This window comes from Eublepharis macularius, chromosome 18 (genome assembly GCF_028583425.1).
Source record: "Eublepharis macularius isolate TG4126 chromosome 18, MPM_Emac_v1.0, whole genome shotgun sequence".
Classification (NCBI taxonomy): Eukaryota; Metazoa; Chordata; class Lepidosauria; order Squamata; family Eublepharidae; genus Eublepharis; species Eublepharis macularius.
The window spans coordinates 21,075,450-21,101,835 of NC_072807.1; the positions used below are offsets into that span (position 1 = coordinate 21,075,450).

At 44.4% G+C, this 26,386-nt stretch overlaps 1 protein-coding gene across 4 annotated transcripts in view; it reads right to left on the minus strand.

The window, feature by feature from the left end:
* Positions 1-26,386, minus strand: part of CERS3 (ceramide synthase 3) — a 53,151-nt gene that overhangs the window by 10,202 nt on the left and 16,563 nt on the right. For all 4 annotated transcript variants that reach the window (XM_055002751.1, XM_055002748.1, XM_055002750.1 and 1 more), the window contains exons 2-10: positions 17,602-17,784; positions 16,711-16,828; positions 11,836-11,954; positions 10,814-10,871; positions 9,155-9,205; positions 8,656-8,748; positions 8,299-8,427; positions 6,378-6,484; positions 5,349-5,505 (exon numbers count right to left, since the gene is read on the minus strand). In XM_055002751.1, coding sequence (XP_054858726.1) covers positions 5,349-5,505; positions 6,378-6,484; positions 8,299-8,427; positions 8,656-8,748; positions 9,155-9,205; positions 10,814-10,871; positions 11,836-11,954; positions 16,711-16,828; positions 17,602-17,783 — 1,014 coding nt within the window. In that variant the 5' untranslated portion in view covers position 17,784. The remainder of the gene's footprint in view (positions 1-5,348; positions 5,506-6,377; positions 6,485-8,298; positions 8,428-8,655; positions 8,749-9,154; positions 9,206-10,813; positions 10,872-11,835; positions 11,955-16,710; positions 16,829-17,601; positions 17,785-26,386) is intronic.

Consider the following 26,386-nt stretch of genomic DNA (forward strand, 5'->3'; position numbering starts at 1 on the left):
CACGGGCTCTGGCAACTGCCCCACCTCAGGGTATGTTGACACCAGCCCCGGGACATTGTCTTTGTGGACTGCTTGTGAGCTTCCTAGAAAAGATTCGCTGACCATTGTAGGAAATAGGATTGAGTACTTAATGGATTCCTGGTCTGACCCAGCAACGCGATACTTGGCGCCTTCACAGAAACAGACATACAATGATGACTAGATATTTTGTAGGAATCCACTGTTTTCCTTGGTTGGGAGCTCCCACAATTAAACAAGCGTGAAACGGGTTTAGCTGTCGAGTGCAGACAAGCCTCACTTCTGCTATTTAGGACAAAGTGGGCCTTGAGTGAACAACAAAAAAGCACGTTCTGTGCCGAAGGGGAAAAAGGAATGGGGGAAAAAATCATGTGGGTGGACGTGACGGTCGAAACCAAGAACTCTCTGCCTACGAACAGTCGTAATTTCGCCCTGCAGGACTTTTGTCTCTGTGATGTCAGTTTTTTGCAAAGTTGTCATAATGCGTTAGGAACTTTTTATCATTAGAAGTCCTAGCGCTATTACAGTAGAGGAAAACCACCTCTGGGCTGGGAACCCACTAAAGGTGCTGAACCAGCACCAAGCAAAGAACCTGCCTCAAACTGAATCACTTTTCCTAGTAAATCACAGCGGAGGTTTCACAGGCAAGCCTCAACTAGACTGCCTTAGTTCCGGAGCACGAGAACAAGGGAGATATATGAATAATTTTTAAAATAATATTTGTGTTTATTAATTTCAAGAATAGGCCTAATTAAAACTAATTACTCTAACACCTTTGGGTTGAGACGGATAAGTAAGCTAGAAGTAGCTTAATGAATAAATAAGAGATTTTTTTTCCCCATGGGAGCTGCTGAGGTTGTTGTCTAAAGGCTTGCCATCTACCTCCTGGGGTGAGGAACTCCTGCCCCCATCTGACTCCCCCCACCCTGCTCACCTGGTCAGCAGGGGGGGCACAGGGGAAGAAGCATGCGCACATGCTCCCATGCTCCCCTGTTGTGCTGGCGACAGAGGAACCACCAGTTGCACTGAGCTGAGCTCAGTAGAAATTGCCCGGTTGGAGGTGATTTCTCCAGAGCTCAACTTTAACTCATACAGCAGCTCTTCTATTGTGCTGGAAAATGACATAATTTCCTAGTGCGACAGGGAAGCACAGGAGCCCTGGGCAAAATGCATGCAAAGGAAGGAAGTATCCCACTGCCCCTTCCCACCCCCCAACCCTCTGCAAGTCTGCTTTGGCCTCTGGGGCCCCTCGCAATTCTAATTACCCTGACCACAGTATGTTTGGAAAGGAAGCTCTCAGCTGAAGAGAGTGTGTAACACACCAACATTTTCATTTATTTTGAGTTGAATTGCCAAATTCGGGTTGGGAAATTTCTGTTGGGGGTGGAGTCTGGGGAAGGTTGGGTTTGGGGAAAGGAGGGACTTCAGTGGGGTATAATTGCAAAGCATCCACCCCCCAAAGCAGCCATTTTCTTTAGGAGGTCCCACCTGGAGGTTGGCAACCCTAAGTGAGACAGATTTGGAGGGGGTCTGAGTCAGGGAGAAAAGAAAGTATGAATGGAATTAACTTGGGAAGGTGGTGGGAGGGGACCTAATATGGGCTCTGGGAAGTCAGACAACAAGTCTTGGGTGTTGTTTCAAATCCATTAAAAAAAAACTATTAAAAATCCAAATTTAAAAAAAATTCATTCAGGCGTATCTACCTTGTTCCAGCCTCCTTCCCTTCACGTTGCATTTTTGGTGCAAGAAAAAGTCTCACTTGCAGAAATGGTGCATTCCTGATGCAAATCTAAACCAACTTTTGGACCCATGATATTCGATATCCAATTGTCCCCCCCTTTTTTTTAGCCCCACCATGTCACTAGAGACACCATGGCTCCAGGTAAGTCGTAGCAGATGTTACAGAGGGGAAGAGGGAGCTAGAGAGATGGTTGCCATTTTGTTTGGCAGGCAGGCTTTTTCTAGTATGACCAAGAGACTGTCTCTTGAGTCAAAATTCAAACCCTGTGGCTGTTGTTCACATCTTTACAACAATGGTGTCCTTCCCTCCCTCCCTCCCTCCCTCCCACATTTTAATAATGCTTTCGGCTGTATTATTGCCTCAGTGGTCTAGAATGGAAACCACTGCATTTCGTCCTCATTCATTCAGCTCAGAAGCGAAACATTGAATCTCAACGGATTCCAAATTGGCAAGATACTTGAAATTAGTACATCCTTGTTTCACCATATGTTTTAAAACTTTTCTATGCTTAGACATCACGGCGACACACGTTTCAGTGAAGCTAGAATCCTGAACCAGAGGGGAACTTTAACTACAGAATACTTTTGCAGAAACAAAAGGTGTTTCTTAGCAACTCAAATCCTTAGACATCAAGATGGCAGCCAATTTTTTTCTGAAAGAAAGTCTGCATTACAATTTCCTTCATCCAACCTGAAAAGAAATGATAGAGCGAAGAAAAACGTCTTTTTAAAAAAAAATGCAAAATGACTGCTTAGAAGTTCAATCCTAAAAGCTCAGCTGGTGAGATGATCCTTTATATGGTTCTTTTAAAACACGCAAAATATTTCTTGTACAACTTTGGTAGGATTACTAGGCTAAACCTGGCAAGCAAAGAGAATGTGGAAGGACATGGGGAGGGGGGCTGCAATGACAGTGACGTGGAAACTCTAAGAATTGCTGCAAGCTCTATATGTCTGTGTATATGTGTGTATGTGTGTATGTTGTGTTGTTCGCCAACTTGAGGCCCATAATTGAGTGGAAAGGTGGGATACCAATGTTTTAAATCTTGACCTCAAAAATGGATGTTTTGGACAACACATGGCTGCTGCTGAAAACAGCAGCTCTGCGCCTCTTCATCCTCTTTTCTCCAGCACTGCCTACTGATTCAGCTGTGTGATGCAATGTCCTTGCTCTGCAAGCTCTCCCGCATCTTGGCAAACTTGGAAGTACCTTCCTCTGCCAGGAGAAAGTTCTCATCAAGAAATTAAGTATTTGATGCCATCTCGGCTTAAGCAGAGACTTTAGTTTCCTTACTCACAACAATCTCTCATAGTTCCACAAGGCCCCCTTTTTAGAAATTTTAATTGCCTATTCCTAACATGTTTTATCAGGCTATAACTCTGAATCTATATCAGATGCTAATGTTTTAAAAAAATAAAAATGGTTCAGCCTCAAACCAGATGTCATGGACAACGCACGGCTGCTGCTGAAAACAGCAGCTCTGTGCCTCTTCATCCTCTTTTTCTCCAGTATTGCCTATTGACCCAGCTGTGTGATGCAATGTCATTGCTCTGCAAGTTCTCCCGCACCTCGGCAAACTTGGAAATACCTTCCTCTGGCAGGAGAAGCGCTGCAAGGAGATCATGAGAATCCCATATCATCCATTTTAGAAACGGCTTGATGTTACAGGAGAGGATAAGGAGGAGGCAGCAATACTACTGAGCTACTGCGTTCAGCATTAGCCACACATCCTTGGTAAGTCTAGTTCTTATGGTCTCTCAGCAACAATTTAACTGCTTCAGTATTGGGTTTTGCTCTTATTACAAAAAAAAAATTATAAAAACAATCTGTTCTTTTGAATGAATTCCATTAATCATGGGTGCAGAGACCAGATTTTGCTCATATGAGACCAATGCTTTACAGGCTTGCTGTTTTGATAGCAACTGTTATTTGCGGAATTGGGAGGTTGGGGGATTATGTGGAACAGAAGAGCTTTCCTCCGTCATCAGTTCCAAAACTCATTTATTGAACTGCTAACTATACACAGGTAAATAAACAGTGAACGGAAGGACTAATAAAACCTAAACAGAAACCCCTACTCGATCTCCCTCATGCCCTAATTAGATGTCGTGTAGGGCAGGCCCAGTCCTTTGATACCTGGGGTTACATTAGCTCTCCATCTCCCCTCAGAGCCATCTCTCCCTCCACTCCTCAGCCACCAACTGTCAACTTCCAACTCCCTCTAACTCCCAATTGGGAGACAAGGATGTATATGAATACCTAGTATTTTTTTTTAAGACTGCCACTTCCTGTGATAAACAGACCTTGCCTTGTGATATTGCCTGAAACAAGTTTGTTATTTTTTTTTTGTTTACATCGGCTTTAAGTTCTTTTTTAACATTGCTTTTGAACACTGGAGTTGCAAGCGGCTTTCTCAGCCAAATTTGCCACCCTGAAGGAGCACAAGAGCCTGGTGAAGTTTTCCCAGACTGAAAAAGAGTAGCCGTGTGCTACCACTGCTGGATCAAGTGCCATTTGGATGCCCCCACATACAGTGTAAAATATTTATATAAATATAGCCCCATAGTGTCTACCTCTATCCAGAATTAGAATAGCTCTATTTGTCACTTTGCTGTATGATGAAAGCACAGAATTGAAGATGGCACTATGTCAACGAACAGCCTGGGCCAGACAAATCTCTACCTGTATTTTTTTCTCCTATAAGCCACCTTGAGCATATATAACAGACAGCATAGAATATTTTTCTAAATAATAAATTTAAAGAAATGAAATTAAAATATGGTCATTAGGAGCATCATTGTAACAAGAGAAGAACTGTGCTCAAGCATTTGTTCATTTAATTAAAAAAACCCCACAGAGACATGCTATACACTCAGGATGACTTGTGCAACATACAGCAGGCAACCTCCTGATCTAATGTTCAATGGAACCGTTGGAACAAAAATGTAGGGGAGTGGGGGCATATGACACCATTGCTGAATCCACACGTCCTGGCATAGCACTAAACTATTTGAATGATAGCATCTTCCGGGCGCGATTCCTGACATTATCGCACCATGATTCAGCTCTCGTGGTGCAATGACATCAGAAATTACGCCAGAAAGATGCTATCTTTCTGACAGTTTAGCACTATGTTGGGACGTGTGGATTCAGCCCATGACATCACATGCCCAGTTGCATCATGACATTGTACAATGCTCTAGGAATTTCCTAAATCTCTGTGGTAAAAACCATAGACATTTGGGACATTCCTAGAGCATCATGTGTTGCTGATTTCCAGAGTTTCTGTGCCCCCCCCTGAGCTATCCACCCATAATAACATCAGGTATTTCAGTAGTGTACATATCTTCTATAGATAAAATAAATGTTCACCCTCTTTCCTTCTTCCCCCTTCCTCATCTTTGTCCTGCCCCAGAAATTTAGAACATCCCTGAGGCAAGGGTTTATACCTTTTGCTTGTGTTACTGCATAAAAGTTGCATGCAAAGGCGGTAAATAAATATTTCATTTTGGTTTATTTACATTGGGGAGGTCCCCAGTTGATCAAGCCATCCCAGATGCTTTGACTTGAAGCCCAGCAGGCTCCTTACCTTTATGAAAATGAATTTCCTCAGAATTTTGAAAACTAAGTAGCTCCAGTAGATATGTAGACATTGTAGGACCAACAGCTGCCCATTGAATAAGAAATATGCTGCAACAAACTTCATTGAATAATATGTAGGGTAGTAGGCTGAGGCACGAATAATCCTGAAATGCAAATACTATTGTCACAAAGTGCACAATTTAAAAAATAAAAATAAAATCCCTAGTGCCTAAAAGGGAGGCAATATGTGCTATTAAATCAGTTGGGTAACCACAAGCCAGCCACATATAGCACCAATCCTTTCCCTGTAAAATGAATACTTGTGCAGCTCACAGGACTGTTGCATCGTTATCCTTACAGGAATGCCATAAAGCTCTTTAAAAAATATATAAAGCAGGTGTTCCCCAATCTTATTGGGCATGTGGGCATTTTTGAAATTTTGGGTAAGAGTAGTGAGTGTGACTAGAAAATGGTTGCCATATGAAGCAGACTGGTCACAAAATGGCTGCCACTTGAAGCAGACTGGTCACAAAATGGCTGCCACGTGAAGCAGATTGTTCACAAAATGGCTGCCATGTGAAGCAGACTGGTCACAAAATGGCTGCCACGTGAAGGAGATTGGTCACAAAATGGATGCCATTGCGGGCAATGGCCAAATGTTGGGAGGCCCCAAATCAATAATCCTCCTATGAAGGAGGCAAGTATTTCCAAATGAGTGCTTCCTGCTGCCCCAAAGGGGATGCCAAAGATGAAGGATCTTCTGCTCCAATCAAGTGGAGGAAAGGAAGCTTTGATGATGGCCTGGGTGGGGGCTTTGGAGAAAGGGTGTTTGGGGAAAGAAGGAAGTCGGCAATGTGTGGCAACTGCCATGGTGCCCATGGGTGCCACATTGGAGATCACTGATGTAAAGTGTTATTTGGAAGTTATTGTTATAGCAACACTAGAAATAATCGTATGCCTAACGATGTACATTGTACTTCAGGTCGATCGAAGCAAAAGAAAGAGGAATATACAGCAGGCTACAAACGCCACTTACCAGAAGGGGAAGATAATGAGTCTTGAGGTGAAGAACACAACAGAGAAGATGACAAAGATGACACTACAGGTATTCTCCCAACGAGCATAGTTGAATATCTTTGCTGCCTAAATCCCAAACAAATCTATTAGGAGGCATTTGGGCAGGAAGCAGAGGTACGGCCACTTTAGCATAGCTATGGCAAACCCCAAAAGCAGCATTTTTGATGCACATACTTATACATGAACACAAGCTGCCTTATACTCATAAGGTAAAGGTAGTCCCCTGTGCAAGCACCAAGTCATTACTGACCCATGGGGGACGTCGTATCACAACGTTTTCTTGGCAGACTTTTTACAGGGTGGTTTGCCATTGCTTTCCCCAGTCATCTACACTTTACCCATAGGAAACTAGGTACTCATTTTACCGACCTCGGAAGGATGGAAGGTTGAGTCAACCTTGAGCCGGCTATGTGAACCCAGCTTCTGCCAGGATCGAACTCAGGTCATGAGCAGAGCTTGGGCGGCAGTACTGCGGCTTACCACTCTGCGCCACTGGGCTCCGCCTTATACTCATACAGGCTGCCTTATACTGAATTAGACCCTTGGTCCATCATGGTCAGTATTGGTCATTTCCACACGGCTTACCTTCTTCTGGAAAACAGCGTCTTCATATGTGAAGAAGATGCTGTTATCACAGCGAAGACGCTGTTATCACACAAAATCACGCGAGAAGACGCTGTCTTCTGCGATAACAGCGTCTTCTCGCATGATAACAGCGTCTTCTCGTGTGATTTTGCGTGTGAAGACACTGCTTTCTGGAAGAAGGTAAGCCGTGTGGAAACGGCCCTTGTCTATTCTGACTGGCAGCAGGGTCTTCAGGGTCTCTATTGCCGGTCTTTCACATCACCCTCTCCTTGATCCTTTTAATTGGAGATGTTTGGGATTGGACCTGGGACCTTCTGTGTACCAAGCAGAAGTTCTACCACTGAGCCACAACCCCTTCCCCTAGCAGTTTATCCCCACCTCCTTTTTAATGTGCGTCAAGAGTCCTTTTTTGTTTATATTAGCACATTTTATCAACACAATGAAATAAAAGAGAATAGAAAGCATGTTGGGAAGATGGTATCTTTGACATTGTGCAGAAATAGGATCTCTTGCGGAAACCAAGAGAGAAACCCAGCATCTCCGATTAAAAGGATCAAGGAGAGGGTGATGGGAGAGACCTGTATAATCTCAAGTTAAAAGGTTCATGTAGGAGGTGATGTGAAAGACCATCAGTGGAGACCCTGGAAAGTTGCTGTCAGTCAGAACAGACAATATTGACCTAGATGGACCAAGGGTCTGATTCAGTATAAGGCAGCCAGTAAACTATGTAAACTAATGAGCCCACAGTAAACACACATGAAGGTGCCTTATCCTGACTGGTTGATCCAGGGGTCTCACACACACGTCTTTCACATCAGGGATTACCTGTCTCTTTTTAACTGAATGTGCTGGGGATCCAAGGTCCCAGGACCTCTTTCATGGCAGCCAATCTTCGGTCTGTGGCTGGTATGCAAGGGATCGTTAGGGAAAAGACTGCCAACAAGTGTTTTCCCTCTCTCATCAGAGGGTTTGTTAATTTCCTCTTTGCCTCCTCAAGCCTCTGTCAGTTTCACCTCCCCTTCTAAGAGGCTAAGAGGAAAGAAACAAACCCTCTGAGCAGGGATCTCCCTGGCTCTATAGAGAAGGGAAATTGACAAAGCCTTCCAATCTCTTTTAAAACTCAGCTTCCCAGCTAACTTTGCGACTTCCTTCACGTGCTCCTACTTGTGTAATTCGTCTCTTGTAGCTTGGCTCTAAGACTCTAGGAGCTGTGCCAATAACCTGAATGATTCAAGAAGCCCCAAAATAATCGTTATCAAAGAGGACCGGTCTTAAATAACAGCAGCTGCTTGTACCTCAAGCCAGAAGTCCGCACAGTCATGAACAATCATCACCAGCGTTCCAAGACGGAGGTAGTTGGCACAATAGGAGAAAAACATCAAGCCGAGGGCAGCCAAGTGGTGAATCACATGGGCTTTGAAATCCTAAGGAAAAGAGATCTGGATTTTTTCCCCCTCTTTAAAACTGATTTAATAAAAAAGAGATCCATATACTTAAACTTGGGGCACCCACAGGTTGGATTGTACCCCAATGTGGATATCAAGCAGGCACCCAGCATTCCTATTTATTCTACGTCAGCTCTTCATTAGTCAAGCAAAAAGTAGCAAATCAGGAGACACTCCTGGAATATAGCCGTGCGTGGGTCTACTTGCCTTCCTTTTGGTGTCCATTCCAAGGGTAAACAAGAGTGACCAATAGAAACTCATCTCAGCCATGTAGTACCAGTACTGGGATGGCAGTAAGGACTGCAGGAGAGGGAGAGGAAGAGATGGTGGGAGAAAGAGAGAGAAGGGGGAGGGAGACAGAAAGAAATCTATTATTTTCAGATCAAGAAGATAGTATTTTCAGAGGCAGAGGAGAGTGTAGCACATTGATGCTAGTGGCTAGACATAGGTGAATCCCAGGGCTGTTTCAGGTCAGGAAAATGGTGCAGAAGGGAAAGCTTAAATCTCCTCTCCCTGTGTGCTGTAGTAGCCCCTCCTAATCAGCCCACCTCACACTTGAATGCCTAAGTTTTAATCTGGGAATACTTAGGGCTCCTCTGCCTGACAGGACCCAGCAACAGACCTGGGAATAGTATCTAGAGGGTACTTCTTCATAAAGCGTAACAGAAAAAAGAAACTCCAGATCATAAGCCGTAGCGATGCTTACCTGAAATGGGTAGCCAACCCAAGCGTTCCAAATGTCATGAAACCAGGGTTTCTAGGAGAGAACACAGAATTGGGACAGAATGAATTTCTATACCCTGCAGCACTAGTGCAATGGTTGAGCAACTAAGCTGTGAACTGGGAAGTTCCAGGTTCAGATCTCATTGCCTGCTTGGTGTCCTTAGCCAAACCATTCTCTCACAGCCCAATCAGCAACATGGAGCAGAACTACAAGTGACAAAAGGCACAGATTGGACACTTGTCAGCTTCCCTCAAGTTTTGATGGGAAATGTAGGCAGCTTGGCAGAATGTTGGACAAGTGACAGTTGAAAAGTCCATTGGACAGCAGTCAGAGAGCCAAGCTGCAAGACCAGGATGCCTACATTTCCCATCAAAACTTGAGGGAAGCTGACAAGTGTCCAACCTGTGCCTTTTGTCACTTGTAGTTCCGCTCATGGGGAGAGTCACACTGGCATAACTTTGAAAGTGGCTTAACAGTTGCTGACATAACAGAGCGCAAAACACCCTAAAGCAGTATCTAAGATGCTAACTGATCTAAACAGATAAGCAGCGACCAGAGGTCTGAACAGTAATCACCAAAGTCCCAGTAAGTTTATGATGAAACAATGCCAGAAGGTCTTCAGTGCACGTGCCAAAATGGAAGGCAGATGCTAAAGGCTAAAAGAATATCAAATGACTAGTGGAGGTGTATATGCGTGACCTGTGATATAACGACTGCCAGGATGAAGAGGTGAAACGGGCAGATTGCTGGCTTCCAGTCGCAGTTGTGTATCCATTCTTCATTGCCGCCTATCACTGTCTTCATATGAGATCATATACACTGTTTCTCCAATAGAAACTTACTGCACTGAAGACCTTCTGGCACTGTTTCATCATAAACTTACTGGGACTTTGGTGATTACTGTTCAGACCTCTGGTCAATTCTAGGCACATAGCACTTTAATACTGTATAGGAAATCCTGTCGAATTATATTTTAATTATTTATATATGATGCTTTGCCTTCTGTAATCACCTACACTGTGTGTATATATATTCTCTGTTTATCTTGCTTAATTTGACTATAATGTTGCTTTAATTTGACTGATTTACAATAGAGACACTCATTAGTTAGATTTCACGGCTTGGTTGTTTTTGTTTATTTGATAAGCAATTATTAGCCAATAAATGCATGGGGTCTGGCAAGTTCTTCTTTCAATGTGTGAGATGGTGCTAATTTTTACTTGCTGCATAGCAAGATTTGTCCAGTCTGGGCCTTCCTTTAAGTCCCAAATCCACGTAAATCTCCTCCCACGAAGATGTCTCTGTTTAGGGTAATAATGGCAATAATAATTGAGAGCCAGTGTGGTTTTGTGGTTAGGATGTCAGGCTGGGATCTGGAAGACCCAGGTTTGAATCCTCACTCTGCCACGAAAGCTCGCTGGGTGACATTGGGCCAGTCATCCACTCTCAGCCTCGTCTACCTCACAGGGCGGGTGTGAGGATAAAATGAAGGAGAGGAAAATGATGCAAGCTGCATTGGTTCCCCATTAGGAAGAAAGGCAGGGTACAAATGGAGCAAATAAATAAATAATACAGCCCGACAAACAGTCGAGCGATTGAGACATTAGGTCTTATATTGCAACACAACACAATTTAACTTACATCATAGAGAACAGCGAATCCACCAACAGTTGATAAGAAATAGAAAATAAATCGCCAACTGCAAAAATAAAAGAAACATGAGATCCAGGAGATCACATACAAAAACAAAAAGAGAAGAAATGTGCTCCAATAACCTCTTTAGATCAGTAGGCTTCTGAAACATGGAATGACACCAGGGTTGCCAGGTGTCCGGTTTTCTACCAGACAGTCTTTTTTTTTTTTATCGGACTGTCTGGGGGGAAAGTGGTTAAAATACTGGACATATAAATATTTGGTATTTTTTTGCTCAGGGGAAGAGCGGCTTGCGGCAGGCCTGCAGGAGCTGGCAGAAGTGCATCAGGCTTTCCTGTGCCACCATTGTCCCCTCCCCCCTGCTGGAAGCACTCCCGGGGAAGCAGCTCCGTTCACCAGGGCATCTGCACAGCATCACCTGAGAGAGGCTGGCCGGCTGCCCAGGCTCCTGTATGTGCCACCTGGGAGTGGCTGGCCACTCTCCTGGGTGCCTGCAGGGCACTGCCTGGGAGTGGCGGGCCAGCTACCCAGCCTACCTGTGTGCATCACCTGGGAGATGCTGGCTGGCAGCCTGCCCCGAGAGTGGGGTGGCATAATGACCTGATGACGTCACTCTGGAAGTGACATCATCACACTGGGAGGCGGGAGTGTGCACTCTTTGCACATGTGCTACTATTTTTCCGCCCCCAGATCCCATCTGGCATCCTTAAATGTGACTTGAAATACCGGCAGAAGCATATTTAGCCATTTTGGGGGAGGGGGGTAGACATCAAGCAATTTAAATTTTCTTCCTCAAATATGTGAAGCTGCCTTCTATTGAGTAAGACTGCTGGTCAATACAGACAGAATTGCCAACTGTGGCTGGCAGCAGCAGTCTACCAGGGTTTCAAGTTGAGGCCTTTCACATCACTTAGTATCTGATCCTTTCAAGCGGAGATGCTGGGAACTGAATCTGAGACCTTTTGCGTGTCAAGCAGATGCTCTGCCACTGAGCCATAGACCCCTCTTACCAAGCTTCTTGGTGTTTCTTAAGCACTGTTGGAATCTCTAAATTTCGCCGTCGTCTGAACCATTTTTCCACCAGGTGCACGGTCCAATTACACTTTTTGGCTAATTTACGCATCTCTAGCTGCGAAGGAGGGAAAAAAGAGAGAGAGAGAAATATACATGAGTTAGAGGCCCAATAAGAGAAATGGAAAAACAGGCCAGCTCCATTCTAAGACAGCATCTAGTACCACTGGGTCACATAGCTTCTTCCTGAAAACGGCTTCCCACATTCTTGCGTTTCACTCCCAGGTCTGAACCAGTCGATTGATCCATGGATTGCTTTCCGTGTTTAATTGGAGGAAGCAAATTTGAATTGCGGCAAGCAGCAAGCTAAAGGCAAACTTGCTTGGCGACAAGAGGTCATACATTCTGTTTAGAGTGCACATGCTTCAGAACAGAACCTAAATTGGTCCCATCGCCAGCCCCACAGAAAGGGCGGGAGGAACAGCACTGTTATGTCCACTTTACAGTGGCAGTGGCTCACACTTGGCTCATGTGCACCGAGCAAGGCCCACTGGCTAGCAGTCTTGGCTCCCGCCCACCTTTTGTGAGGGCAGGGGCCACCCATTCCTTGGGGCTGGATTGGCCCTGGTGAGAATAGCCCCCACTCAGGCCATCAACCCACCTGGTCTGAAGCTTTCACTGCCTTTCTCTGAAGGAAATAATAGAAATGACCCTAAACCCTGGTTTACAGACTTCTCTTTACCACATGAGGCATGTAACATGTACTCAGTCTTCTTACATTATCTCCCAGCAGCATAAGTCCTGCTGAATTCTGTGGTAGTCACACACTCTTAACCTATTTTACCTCACAGGGTTGTTCACTTGGTTTATACTTGCTCTGGAGATAATCTGAAGGGATTATTTACTTCAAATAAACATTTCCCTCTTTGTTTCCCACTCTTTTAATTGCGCAGAATGAACACTAATTCTCGAACATTGTGTCCTTCAGAGCAGAGGCCGAGACTCAGGATGGCTTATTAGTAGCTCAGAGTATTCAAAGACGAACTTTCTACCACAAATTTTGTTAGTCTTACACAAGGCTTTTTTTCTGGAAAAAGAGGTGGTGGAACTCAGTGGGTTGCCAGCACAGGGGGCAATTCCTGGTGGGAAGTGGTGCCCCTGCTACCACATGCGTACACGCAAAGTGCGCACACGCTTTGGGGGCATGCAATGACATCACTTTGGGCCAGCTGGAACAAGGGGGGAGTTTTTTAAAGTTTAAATCACCCTCAGTGAAAATGGTCACATGGCTGGTGGCCCCGCCCCCTGATCTCCAGACAGAGGCGTGGAGGGCGATCTAAACTCCCCTCTGTCTGGAGATCAGGGGGTGGGGCCACCAGCCATGTGACCATTTTCAAGAGGTGCTGGAACTCCGTTCCACTGTGTTCTGGCTGAAAAAAAGCCCTGGTCTTACAGGTGCTACTGTACCCTTGCTCTTTTCTATTTCCGCGCCTATGTAACCGCACACTTAGTACGGACAAAGAGGGAATTCTTATCTGCTTCAGGAAGTAACTAGTGTGAAGTCAAAAAGAGACAATGATCAGTTTTTCTGAATGTGGTAACTAAAAGGGCGTGATATTGAGTAACAGATAGAGGCAGCAACTCTTTGTTTTGGATTGATTCATCTTCATAAAAGGGTGTGATCTTGGATACCAAAGGTGAGAAGCTGCAGTGCTATTTTATGTAGTGGGTTTTTTAATGGTGTTATTCAGAACACTCCCAAATTTTGTAACAGTGATGAATTATTCAAATACACCTTGTCAACTTCATAGGCAATGGCAAAACTTTTTTTACTCTTCATTTCATTATACAGGGTTGATATTGTGGGCCTGGCCAGGGGAAGATCTTCTTTCCTAATTTAACATCTTTCACTCGCACAGTCCCATCTTATAGAAGACCTTTCACCCTAGCCTGATGTGAAGTTATCCCTTCAATGACCATATAGAAATATAGAAAGATCCCATATGAGGATAGACACTGCCGTTGCTCCATTGGTGAAGTGGAGTCACTTATTCATATGTTCTTTCGTTGTCCTTTCCATCAAGTCTATAGGGACAAGTTTATTTCCCCACTCTTAGACACACCAATTGCAGAGGCAAATAAGGCCTGCCTGGAGAAACTCCTAATTGATGAAAATCCAACTATCTCCAGGCAAATAGCCAAATTCTGTCTCTATTTGGTTAAATTCCATAATAAAAAGAATAGCCATACATAGTCTGTCCTGCTCTTTTTATGATTTTAATTATTTTAATGTCAGTGTTTTAAATATTAGAATTACTGCAGTTCCCAAAGGACTATATACATTTTAAGATAAGATTTTAAATGCTAAATGTATTTTTCTATGTCCTTTACATTTTTACACTGGATTTAACTATTCTATTGTTCGCTAAGGATGTATTGTCATTGTCTTGGTCTCTGACCGCAAATAAATAAATAAATTCATTCATTCACTTGCACAGTCCCAAAATATATATTATTTTAATAATAATAATAACATTCGATTTATATACCGCCCTTCAGGACAACTTGATGCCTACTCAGAGCGGTTTACAAAGTGTTATTATTACCCCACAACAATCACCCTGTGAGGTGGGTGGGGCTGAGAAAGTTCCAGAGAACTGTGACTCGCCCAAGGTCACCCAGCTGGCTTCAAGTGGAGGAGTGGGGAATCAAACCTGGCTCTTCAGATTAGAGTCCCGTGCTCTTAACCACTACACCAAATTGTCTCTCTTTTAGAAGGAAGGGATCGTGTGACCCATGTTCCAGTTTCCAGCACTGTATGAAAATAAACTCGATTCTCTGCATCCCCAACGTAGTGCCCATGGGCACAATTATGCCCAGTGACATCTTTCCTTGTGCCTGCCAAGTGTTTTTAGAAGGTGGGTGAGGCCAGGTGGGGCTTTAGCCCATCAGGGCTTCTGATTGGCCACTGGAGATTTTATTGGCTGTGCAGATTTTTAAAAACATTGCTTTGGCAGAAACTGTTTCCACAGCACAATAATCTTCACTGTGAGGCTGAAGATAAGCTATAGCAAAAAAAGGAGAAGCACCCTTAGTAACAATAGCCAGAATCCACAGTGGAAAACCACATCTAAGGGATTTAAAGGAACATGAACACAGCAAAAAAGAAATAAATAGAAATAGAAATAGAAATAGAAATAGAAATAGAAATAGAAATAGAAATAGAAATAGAAATAGAAATTTTCTGTGATTTAAAGTGACTCCATGCAAATAAATACAAAGATATACTGTATACAAAAATAGATTCTCATACAATATTCAATAGAAAATGTAGGGATCAACAATAACATTCAAAGGCAACCGGCCAAAAGGCAAAAATCTTATCAATGTCTCTTCCTCCAAAAGGTGTTTCTTCAAATACAGGTGCGAAGATGCCAGAGCACACCAAAAGGACTCGCCAGACATAAACAGTAATGATGATGTCTATTATACTCAATAGGATGTAATCAGAATCTTTTTTCTTTTTCTCTTTCATACAGGTGAACATAAGAAGGGTGGCAAGCTTCAAAGGACCGAAGACCCGACAAGGAACCGGTCATCAAAGACGCTTGTTTCTGAAGTGAAACTTCATCAGGGGTCAACAGACCTTGCCACCATGTGTCAACGCTGACGCATAGTAATTTTCGAGCGGCAACAAGACGCCCCCTCACATTGGCTGTGCTCTGGCATCTTTGCACCTGTATTTGAAGAACCCCCTTTTGGAGGAAGAGACATTTCTTAGCTTCTGAGAACTGACGAGATCAGGCGTGGGCACGTATTTCCTTACTTAATTTATACCCCACTTTCTTCCCCATCTTCGCAACTGATTTATAAGAAGCTAGAAGTAGAAGCAGCCATGGTGGAACAACATGGTATAACCCAGTTCCATCAGATCTCAGAAGCTACGCAGGGCTGGTACTTGGATGAGGAACCACCAAAGATGCTTCTGCAGAGGAAGGTAACGGCAAAGTGCCTCTGCTCCTCGCTTGCCTTGAAAGCCCCGTGCTAGGGTCACCATAAATTGGTTGTGACTTGAAGGCATTCACATATATATATGTAGAAGCATGCATAGAAGCAGGGGTCACTTTGTAGAAAAAGAGCAGGAGGAACTCATTAGCATATGCCACACCCCTTGACATCACCAGAAGTGTGTCATTAGCATAACTGATTTGCATATGCCACACCCCCTGACATCACCTATCCTGGCTGTTTTGGACCCAATCTTGGCCATTCAGGGCCGAAATTGGGCCCAAAATGGCAAAAGGAGCTGAAAATGGCCAAAAAGGGGCCCAAAATGGTCAGGATTGGGCTGCTGCTGAGTGGGAGAGTGATCCACCACCCGTCAGAGGCCCAATCCGGGCCATTTCAACCCCAATCCAGGCTGGAATGGGCCCCAAATGGCTGAGAGTCAGGTGGGTGGGCCACCTGACATGTGACCTCTTTGGGGAACTGCCGGAACTGCATTCTGGCGTGTTCCCCCTCGAAATGAGCCCTGCACATATGTAGAGGCATGCATAGAAGTATCGACTATGGAAAAGATTTTACATATGCTTGATTATTTCAGGGATTTTACATTGTAATGGGGAGGGAGTTAAAGTTTACTCCCTCCCCATCTGTTACTTGATTCTCTAACAGGAAATGCTGGGGATTGAGCAGGGAATCTTCTGCATGCAAAGGGCCGTGGCCCCTCCCCTGATAAGGAACACACGTGAACATGCCCCACATCGAGTTGCATCACGTCTTGCTTCGTTCTTGCTGCTGGCGATGCCATGCATTGAACCTGAGATCTTCTGCATGCAATTCAGAAGCCTTATGGCCCCTCCCAAGTTGTATACCTGTGATGGCTTTTTTGTGCATTGCTTGAAATATTCCTCCAGCGTGGGATTGGGCTGGGGCTTCACTCGCTTCGCTTGCTTAATGCCCAGAGCGTTTGCCAGGGGAACTGCAATACACCTGGAAAGACAGAAAGGAGGAGAATTGATTGAAAAGGTGCAGGCAATTCCAACAGCAGGACCCAGGGAGGCAGGCTGTTTTTGTGCTTACTGAAGCGCCGTCTCCATCAACAGAGCTTTATTTTTCACTGATGTGAATGGATGGTACCAATGCTCTTCCAGGGGGAGGGGGGGTGAATAGAGTGGCACTTGGAGATACCATTGGAAACGGAGGCTGGGGGGGGCAGCTCTCAGCTCCGGATGATCACAGTATCTGGAGCACATTAAAAATGTTCGCAGTCCCCAATTTGGCTTGAGAGAATGGCAAGGGGGGGAGAAGCTTCCCCCTGTGCCATTTTCTCAAGCTGAAACAACTATAGAAGGACCCTATAGAATGATAGAAGGACCCTATTTACCCCACTGTGGGGCTTTAGACGTTGCAGCTGGTCATATGGATCCCCACAAAAAGGCAAATAGTGCCCCCCACAACCATTTGGGGACCCCCAACCCAAATCGTGGTAAATGTCACATCAAGATTGGCCCTAAATGGTATGCTCTACGTTGGTTAGTTACCCGAGGCTTCAAAAAAACCTGTTGGGTTAGCCAGCAGTATAAGGTTTTCTGGGCCACAAAACCCAACGAAAAACTTTTTTCATGACATTTTTCAGCATATTTATACTGCAGCTATCACAGAGCCTCTTTGCTTCTTGCGAAAATAACTGCAAGCAGATCGAAATAATCTTCCCATCTTTCCCGTGTTCTTGGGACCGGGAAAGTGAATCCCACACTCCTCACCTTTCAACAAAGAACCTGATGAGCAACATCACAAAGGCAAAGGGGATGGTGGCATATAAATGGTGTGGCTTGGGGAAGACCATTCCATCGCGGTCTTCAAAGTTTGCCCAAGAGCAGTTTTCAGGCATCCAGATGTCCTCCCACCAAAACCAATTGTTCAAGGTTTTTAATATGTGTGCCATTCTGGGTGGACAAGGAGAGAGAAAAAGATATCAGATTAGTCCTAGAGAAATGTGTTTACTCATAAACAACCGATGATTAGCAAGTGTGCCCTTTTTTGAAGCATTTCCAGATGAACAAGCAGAAATGTTTAGCTGTCGCAAATCCGTAGAGCTAAGCCGATTCTCCTAACTGGGTTTCTCCATGTTAGTTACAAAAACAATTCCTTGCCTTATGCCAGACCACAGATTAATCTTCCCAGGGCAGTCCTGCAGTAGGGAGACTGATTTTAGTTTACTTATACTGGTGAGCAGGTCAACAATTTTACATTTAAGTTTATATGGTATCTGCTATCCAGACCTGGAAACTTGTTACTAGACATGGGCACGATCCAAAAAAAAATTCCGATTAAGCCGTTCATGGATCTGGGCTGCCGCCGAACGCAGGTCACCGATTCTAACCGATCAAGTCTCGTTTCTAGTCCGGAATCGGGAATCAGGGAGGCCAGCGCCAAGGGCAACCGTAGTCAGGCTCTTGTGCGCGCGCTCCTGAGTCGCCCCCGCCCACGCAGCAAGCCGGCTGTCCCAGTGCACTGCGGAGCTGGTGGCAGCACGAGTGGCTTGGAGGCTACCCGTGCCGTTCACCTGCCCCGCAAGACAAAGGGCGGCCGGCTTGCCCGCGCGCCCCTTGTCCTGGGGAAAGGTGAATGGCGCAGGGGGCCTCCCAGCTTCCTGCGCTACCTTTTGCCTTTCCCTAGGACAAGGGGCGGCTGGCTTGCCCACACGCCCCTTGTCCTGGGGAAAGGCGAATGGCATGGGCGGCCTCCCAGCCTCCCATGCTGCCTTTTGCCTTTCCTTTGTGCCCATGGCTTCAGAACACCCCCTTCCCCCTCCCTCCCCTGGGTTGCTGCTCCGTGGTTGGAAGGAAGCCTGCTAATCAAGGAAAGCTGGGCTTCCATTCGTGTTTCGAGAGCGACAGAAGGAGGGCAAACACAGCTCATTCCCCTGACTCCATTGCCCCAGGAATAAATTACTGGTGCCAGAGTGTCTGCAATTCCGAACAGAAACTGACCCATCCGATCAAGTCCCGAACAAGCAAACTCCCAACTGCTGGATCAGTTTCCGTGGACGGAATCGATTAGCTGAGTCACGATGGCGCAAACGCCAAAATCGGGGGTGGGGGTGGGGGTTGAAATCGTAATTCAGATCGGGCCCATCTCTACTTGTTACCACTTCACATGCTGAATATTTGACTCAGTGGTAAAGCATGTAATTGACATTCAAAAGGATCCCCATTCAATCCTTGACATCTCCATTTAAAAGGACCAGGGAGAAGGTTAGGTGGAAGGATCTATGCCTGAGACCCTGGAGAGCTGAGCAGGCAAGACTAACCTTGATAGACCCACAGTCTGATTCAATATAAATCAAGATGGGTAGCCATATTAGTCTGTCTGTAGCAGTAGAAAAGAGCAAGAGTCCAGAAGCACTTATAAGACTAACAAAATTTGTGGTAAGGTATGAGCTTTCATGAGTCACTGCTCACGATACATGAAGATACCAAAGATCTAAAGAAGTTTAGTTTAGTTTATTCGGTGTTTAACCCGCCCTCCCCACAAGCGGGCTCAGGATGGGGTACAACAGTCATAAAATATGTATTGTCGAAGGCTTTCACGGCCGGAGAACGATGGTTGTTGTGGGTTTTCCGGGCTGTATTGCCGTGGTCTTGGCATTGTAGTTCCTGACGTTTCGCCAGCAGCTGTGGCTGGCATCTTCAGAGGTGTAGCACCAAAAGACAGATATCTCTCAGTGTCACAGTGTGGAAAAGATGTAGGTCATTTGTATCTACTCAGGAGGGGTGGGGTTGAGCTGAGTCATCCTGTAAGAGTTTCCCAGGGTGTGGAATGCTAATGGCGGGAGGCTTCACTGTATCCTGAGGAGGTTCTTTTGCATATGGATTGGTACTTGATGTGCTAATCTTCTCTGCAGGGCTATTGTCGGGGATAGAATGTTTTGTTAGCCTGGTGTTTTTCAGAACTGGAAACCATGCTCTGCTCATTCTTAAGGTTTCTTCTTTCCTGTTGAAGTTTTGCTTATGCTTGTGAATTTCAATGGCTTCCCTGTGCAGTCTGACAAAGTAGTTGGAAGTGTTGTCCAGTATTTTGGTGTCCTGGAATAAGATACTGTGCCCTGTTTGAGTTAGGCTATGTTCAGCCACTGCTGATTTTTCAGGTTGTCCAAGTCTGCAGTGTCTTTCATGTTCTTTTATTCTTGTCTGGATGCTACGCTTTGTGGTCCCGATGTAAACTTGTCCACAGCTGCAGGGTATACGGTATACTCCTGCAGAGGTGAGGGGGTCTCTGCTGTCTTTTGCTGATCGTAGCATCTGTTGTATTTTTCGGGTGGGTCTGAATACTGCTTGAAGGTTATGCTTTTTCATAAGCTTTCCCATCTGATCAGTAATTCCTTTGATATATGGCAAAAACACTTTTCCTGTAGGAGACATTCTATCCCCAACAATAGCCCTGCAGAGAAGACTAGCACATCAAGTACCAATCCATATGCAAAAGAACCTCCTCAGGATACAGTGAAGCCTCCTGCCATTAGCATTCCACACCCTGGGAAACTCTTACAGGATGACTCAGCTCACCCCCACCCCTCCTGAGTAGATATAAATGACCTGCCAACATCCTTTCCACACTGTGACACTGAGAGATCTCTGTCTTTTGGTGCCACACCTCTGAAGATGCCAGCCACAGCTGCTGGCGAAACGTCAGGAACTACAATGCCAAGACCACGGCAATACAGCCCGGAAAACCCACAACAACCATAGTCATAAAATACAATTGCATAACAGATTTTACAATAAAATCCAGCAATTAAAATCATATATATATACAAAAACCTCCAATGGTTGGCTACACATTCCCGCCCCCAGCATACAAAGAGGAGACAGACAGACACACGAGCGGTACTCGAATACCGGAGACCGGTGGGAGGCTCAATGATGGTCCCGACGCTGGCCTCAACCGTAAGCCTGGTGGACCATCTCCGTCTTGCAGGCCCTCCGAAATTATACAAGATCCTGGTGGGCCCACGTGTCCTCAGACAGAGAGTTCCATCAGGTTGGGGCCAGGACCGAAAAAGCCCTGGCCCTGGTTGAGGCCAAACGAGCCTCCCTAGGGCTAGGGATCACCAGTAAGTTCTTACCCGCTGAACGAAGCGCTCTCCGGGGCACATACGGGGAGAGACGGTCCCTCGGGTGAGCTGTGACTCATGAAAGCTCATACCTTACCACAAATTTTATTAGTCTTATAAGTGCAACTGGACTCTTGCTCTTTTCTACCAGTTCAATATAAGGCAGCTTCATGTGAGTGTAAACATGGCAAAACGGCATGCAAGTGTTATAATCAAACATTGCAAATACAATTGTTGCCGTTTGGTACAACCTTTCTGGCTGTGTTTTGTACTTATGCACAGCTGTGCATACAAGGATCAGGGCAACTGTGTGAACGGGCCACAGCTGTGATGCACTCCTTACAATAGCCATGCGAAGAATGCATGCACTAGCAAGCCGATATCCAAAGCCTGCACATTGCAGAGCACATGTGTAACCAGTTCACTGGAGGCTAAAAGCACAGATCAGACTTTCTCTCCTTGTGCCTGTGCATGAATGGGTAATGCAAATAATCACATAGTCAAATACAGTGGGCAGAATTTTCAAAACTAGCAACTGAGCATTTTAAAAAATATATGCAGTGATGAATACATCCTCTCTTTTTTTGTTGTTAAATAACATTTAAAATCCTCCAAAACAACAACAGATCAGCTCCAAGCAAGCTTGATTATGTCATCCATATAACAGGTTCATGCTTGGCCCACAGCTCAGAATTCCTTGGGAGATTTCCCAAAGCACCTGCTTCTTTTTGGAAAGGATCCCAGGCCTTTTCCTTTGGCATACATAGCCAACCTGGTTTGGGTGGTGAAATTGCCAGTTTTTTGTCCCCCTTGCATTTTGAACAGATTTCTCGTTCTGTATCCGTTTTTAATATGGTTAACCTGCTTCAAAGTCTCCGGACGGAAATGTAAATAAAGGAAAGACTGAACAAATCCCAGAGGGGAGAAAGAGTTTGACAGACGTGCCAGGCAGAAAGATTTGCAGAAGAGAGCTGGATAGCGGAGGAGAGCTGCTGTGGTATAGAGGTTAAGTGGCTGGACTGGGAGTCAGCAATCTGCTGGTTTCCCGCTACTGCTATGAGCTCAGCAGGTGGCCTTGGGTAAGCTGCTCCTCTCAGGCCCAGCTTCCCAGCTGTATTATGGGGATAATAATTAATTACACTGACTATATTCACTGCTCTAAGTAGGCAGTAGTCTGTCAAGTACATAATTACACGGTTGTTGTTATTATTGTGGGACCAATCAAGTGCTCATGTGTAATTCGTCTTGTGTGTTTCCACTCATAGTCCGTCCTTTTCTCACTGTGACTCAAAAAGGGTGAACAGTTACTACCAGAAGATGACAGCCACTGCTACTGCTACTCCAGCCTCCAGAGCGGAGTTGATAAAGGATAGTGTAACCAGGTGGAGTTAAACCAAGACATGACATCATATTCCTCCAACCAGGTCACAGTCATATAAGCTATATCTGTTTTCTCCTCTTCCACTACCCAGACAGGAATGCAGTTAGATCCGCTGAGTCTGGGTTGGGAAATTCCTGGAGATTTCAGGGTAGAGCTTGGGGTCGATGGAGTTTGGGGAGGGAGGGACCTCAATGCCATAGACTCCACCCTCCAAAGCAGACATTTTCTCTAAAGAAACTGATCTCTGTATTATGGAGATCAGTTTTAATTTCAGGAGATCCAGACCCTACCTGGACTTTGGCAATTCTAAGTGCAGTTTTATTCCTCGCCAATCTGGTGTTGCACAATAGAAGTCAACTTTTAAAAAAAGGAAATTTAGCAGGTTGATTTGGAATTCCACCAGAGGCTGGTTCTTCTTCTTTTGCACAAGAGGGCAAAATGAAAGAAAAACATGTGAATTTGGTCTCTTTAAGCAGGCAGCCTTTTTTTCTTATCACCCTGCTGGGTGCAAGACTTTCAGTAGGAAGATACAGACTTCCAAATGTCACTGATGTAAATCAAATGGTTTATTGAAATGAACCCAGTTTTGTAATAGATTTTTTTTTTTTTTTGAAAAATTTTTATTGGGTTAGAATCCATTATTTCCACATTTACATTCAATTTTCCCCAATTTTTTCATCTCTAACCCCCTCCCTTTCCCCCCCCTTTTTGTTGACTTCCAACAGCTTTCCAACCCTTTGTCCCCTTTCCCTTACTTTTATTAGCTTCCTCTATCTAAAACAAATATATATTCTCCATTATTCTAAGCAGTACATCCTTAACTATTTTTAACATTATATGCCCAAACTGTAAGCCTTTGTTTCTATCTTAGATAAACAATTTATCCCAATTTTTCAATTTCAGGTATTTCTATATATCATAAACCATATAGATCATACATTCGTTTATATCAAACAATTTGACTTATTCTCTATATATATTACTCATTCTATCTTTTTATAATAGTTCTATATATCTCTCCTCACGTAGTCAATCAATTTGACCCATCTATATCTTCAGACATTCAGTTTGGTACAAAACTTGTCAGAAAAAAAAGAAAATATTGTTAGTTAATCGCTCCTTATATTTAGTCCTTATAATTAATTATTTTCTCTATGTTCTATTTGTTAACCTACATATATCTATATATATGTCAATCTATTAATCTGACTGCTTATTAATTCACATTTATCTCTTCTCCCCCCGGTAAAGTCTCCCCCCTCTACTTCAATACTTCAGTAGTTCTCAAACTGCCACAGTTTTCCTCCCACCTCCCATTTCTTCTCCAGGTATTGTTTCAGCTTCTCCCAGTCTGTGTTGAACTGCCCTGAGTCCAGATCTCTCAATTTTCTTGTCATCTTGTCCATTTCAGCCATATACAGCAATTTGTAAGTCCAACCTTCCATAGTTGGCACTTCTTGTACTGATCTGGGCAGTTCCTTCATTATAATAATCGTCTTGCCATCAATCTCCAATGGATCTTGAAACTGTTTTGTCACAATCCTCTCTTTCATATTTCGTGTTGTAAACTGCACAATCACATCTCTTGGTAGTTTCCTCTGGGTTGCTATTCTCGAATTCACACGGTATGCCACATCTAGGATAGCCACAACTTCCTCCTCCTCCTTCCCCAGGTACTCAGCCAACACCTCAGTCATCTGTTCTTGCGCTGACTTTCCTTCCACTTCTGGCAAGCCACGAAAACGTAGCTGCTTCTCCATATGTTTAGTTTCTGCAACTGACATTCTCCCCTTCACCAATCTCATCTCTGTTTGTTGCGTGTCTGCTAAATTCTCCATCGCGTCTTCTACTGTTTTAACTCTCTGCTGCGTTCCTTGTAATTCACTTCGTATTGTTTCCATACCTTTTTTCACTTCTGACAGCTCCGATTTTACTGTCTGTGTAACCTCTTTAACCTCTTTTATCAGCTCCAATTTCGTGTCCTTAAGTTCTTTAATCATATCTAAAAGTTTTTTGTCCAGGTTTTTATCCAGGTTTTCTATTGCCGATTGCCACTCTTTTTTTGACATCGTGGGGCTTGCTTTAGCTCGCTCCCACGAATCCGCTCTCTTCCTTAACTCCGTGGCGTAAAATTTAACGTTTTTCTATTTTAAATGTCCCGGTCTTCTTATAGAAATTAAGTTTTAAAGAGTCCAAAATGTCGGGCGTCTTTTCTCTATGGTTTCTCTATGATTTTGTAATCCAAGATGGCCTACTTCCTCTTCCGCTGAAGCCGCGACCCTTCCCCTTTCAAAAATGGCGATTCCCTACTTCCTGCCCTCCAGCAAGGGCCGCTTCTCTCCAGCCACTCTATTGTTATTACGCACTTCCTGTCTCCCGTCTTCCCACAGCAGATCTCGCGATGGTGTCTTTTTCTCACAGCTCCAAAGCCACAGGTATTCAAAACAATAGTCCCATTTCTTTAATAACTTCTTTAAACTTAGTCTCTTTTTAAATTCGATTCCTGCCGAGTCTTCCCCTCCTTTTCACTAGTCTGTTGCAGTTTAAAAATCTACTTTTTTTCCTCTCTGTTTTTATCAATCTGTCCCGTCTCAGAAGATAATGATCTTTACCTTCTCTTCACTTTTCTCGGGTTGTAATCGCTGTTTCGATTTTAAGTTCTCCTCTCAGCTTCTTCCCCCAATCGATGCTTGGGTATGTAGGTCTTATGCCAGCCGAATTGGCCCCAAAACTGCCGCAGAGATTATAGCCGACCCGTCGCAAGGTGGGACCTCAAGGATCGGGGGGAGACTCGCTGTGTAGAGCCCCCCCTCGTCCGAGATCTAGCTCACCCTAGGGTCTTGAGCGTTCTTTGCCTGCTCCCCGCCTGAGAGCAGTCGGCCGCGGGCTATTTTCACCCCGCCGGCCGGTTAAAACGGCAGTCCGGTCAGCTCCGCAAGTGGAGCTGCGTTAGACCTCCATGGATCCCAAACAGGAAGTCCAGTTTTGTAATAGATTTTGTCTGCATTTTAAACACTTGCATAGGATCAATGATACGGCTATCTGATATGCATAAGAAACCTCTGTGGCACATGCAACTTTGCTACAGAGGTGAAGATGGAGAACACATTGACATAAACCATTTGCAAGCATCTTTAGGAACCACTCAGTTTACCAAGAACAATTCAATGCACGCAGACAGAGATAGAGTATATAAGATGGTAGCTTTGGATGGGGCAACCACACGTAGGTGTACATGTATTTTACACTGTAGGCAAATCAACACCATGTGATGTTCCTGATTCCAGAAATACAGAATGCAGCACAATGAAAGACAACTGTTGGATTTGTTTCTATCACAGGTGTTATTTTAACTTAACCAATGGAAGATCAGTGGTCACTTACGGGATAATTTTGCTGTTTTCCCTGGGATGGTTTCTCTGTGATGGCTCAGTTCAGACATTGTGTAAAACCACAATTTAATGAAACAAACTCTAATTACTTTGTTTGACTGGGTGCAGGCCACTCCATTAACTGTGGTTACTTTGGGCCTGTCAAATCAGGGTCTGAAGTTGGTTTATCAGCTCCAGTCCCTTTTAACTATAATTTCCATGTGATTTATGAAAGCAGGCAACCAGTTTCTGTTCTCTGGCAATGCCCTCCTAAGCAACAGAGGGAAGAAAATGAAGTCAGTGTTTGTAGAGACAAACCAGAATTCTAGTGATTGCCTTTGACTTCAATTCTGGTTTTATGAACATAGTAAAACATACACACAAACTTGGTTTTGTGTTGTGCTCCAAATACTTTCCAGAAGAGTATGCATGGGTTATAAAAGTCTCACTTAAAAAAAAAAAAAAAAAAAATAGGCGAGTTAGCATCCCACCTACACTTCTGGCTCAGGGCTGTAAATGCTGTTTGGAAATCTGGTGCAGCTTTTTTCCCATGCTAAGGTGTTAGGGAGAGAGAGGTGAGCGAAGAGGAGTGGCAGAGAACACTGAGATCTTGGTGGCCAAGAATACTGTAGCTGCACCAGGGAGAAGTATTCCTGGTGGCTCATTATCTAAGAAGAAGC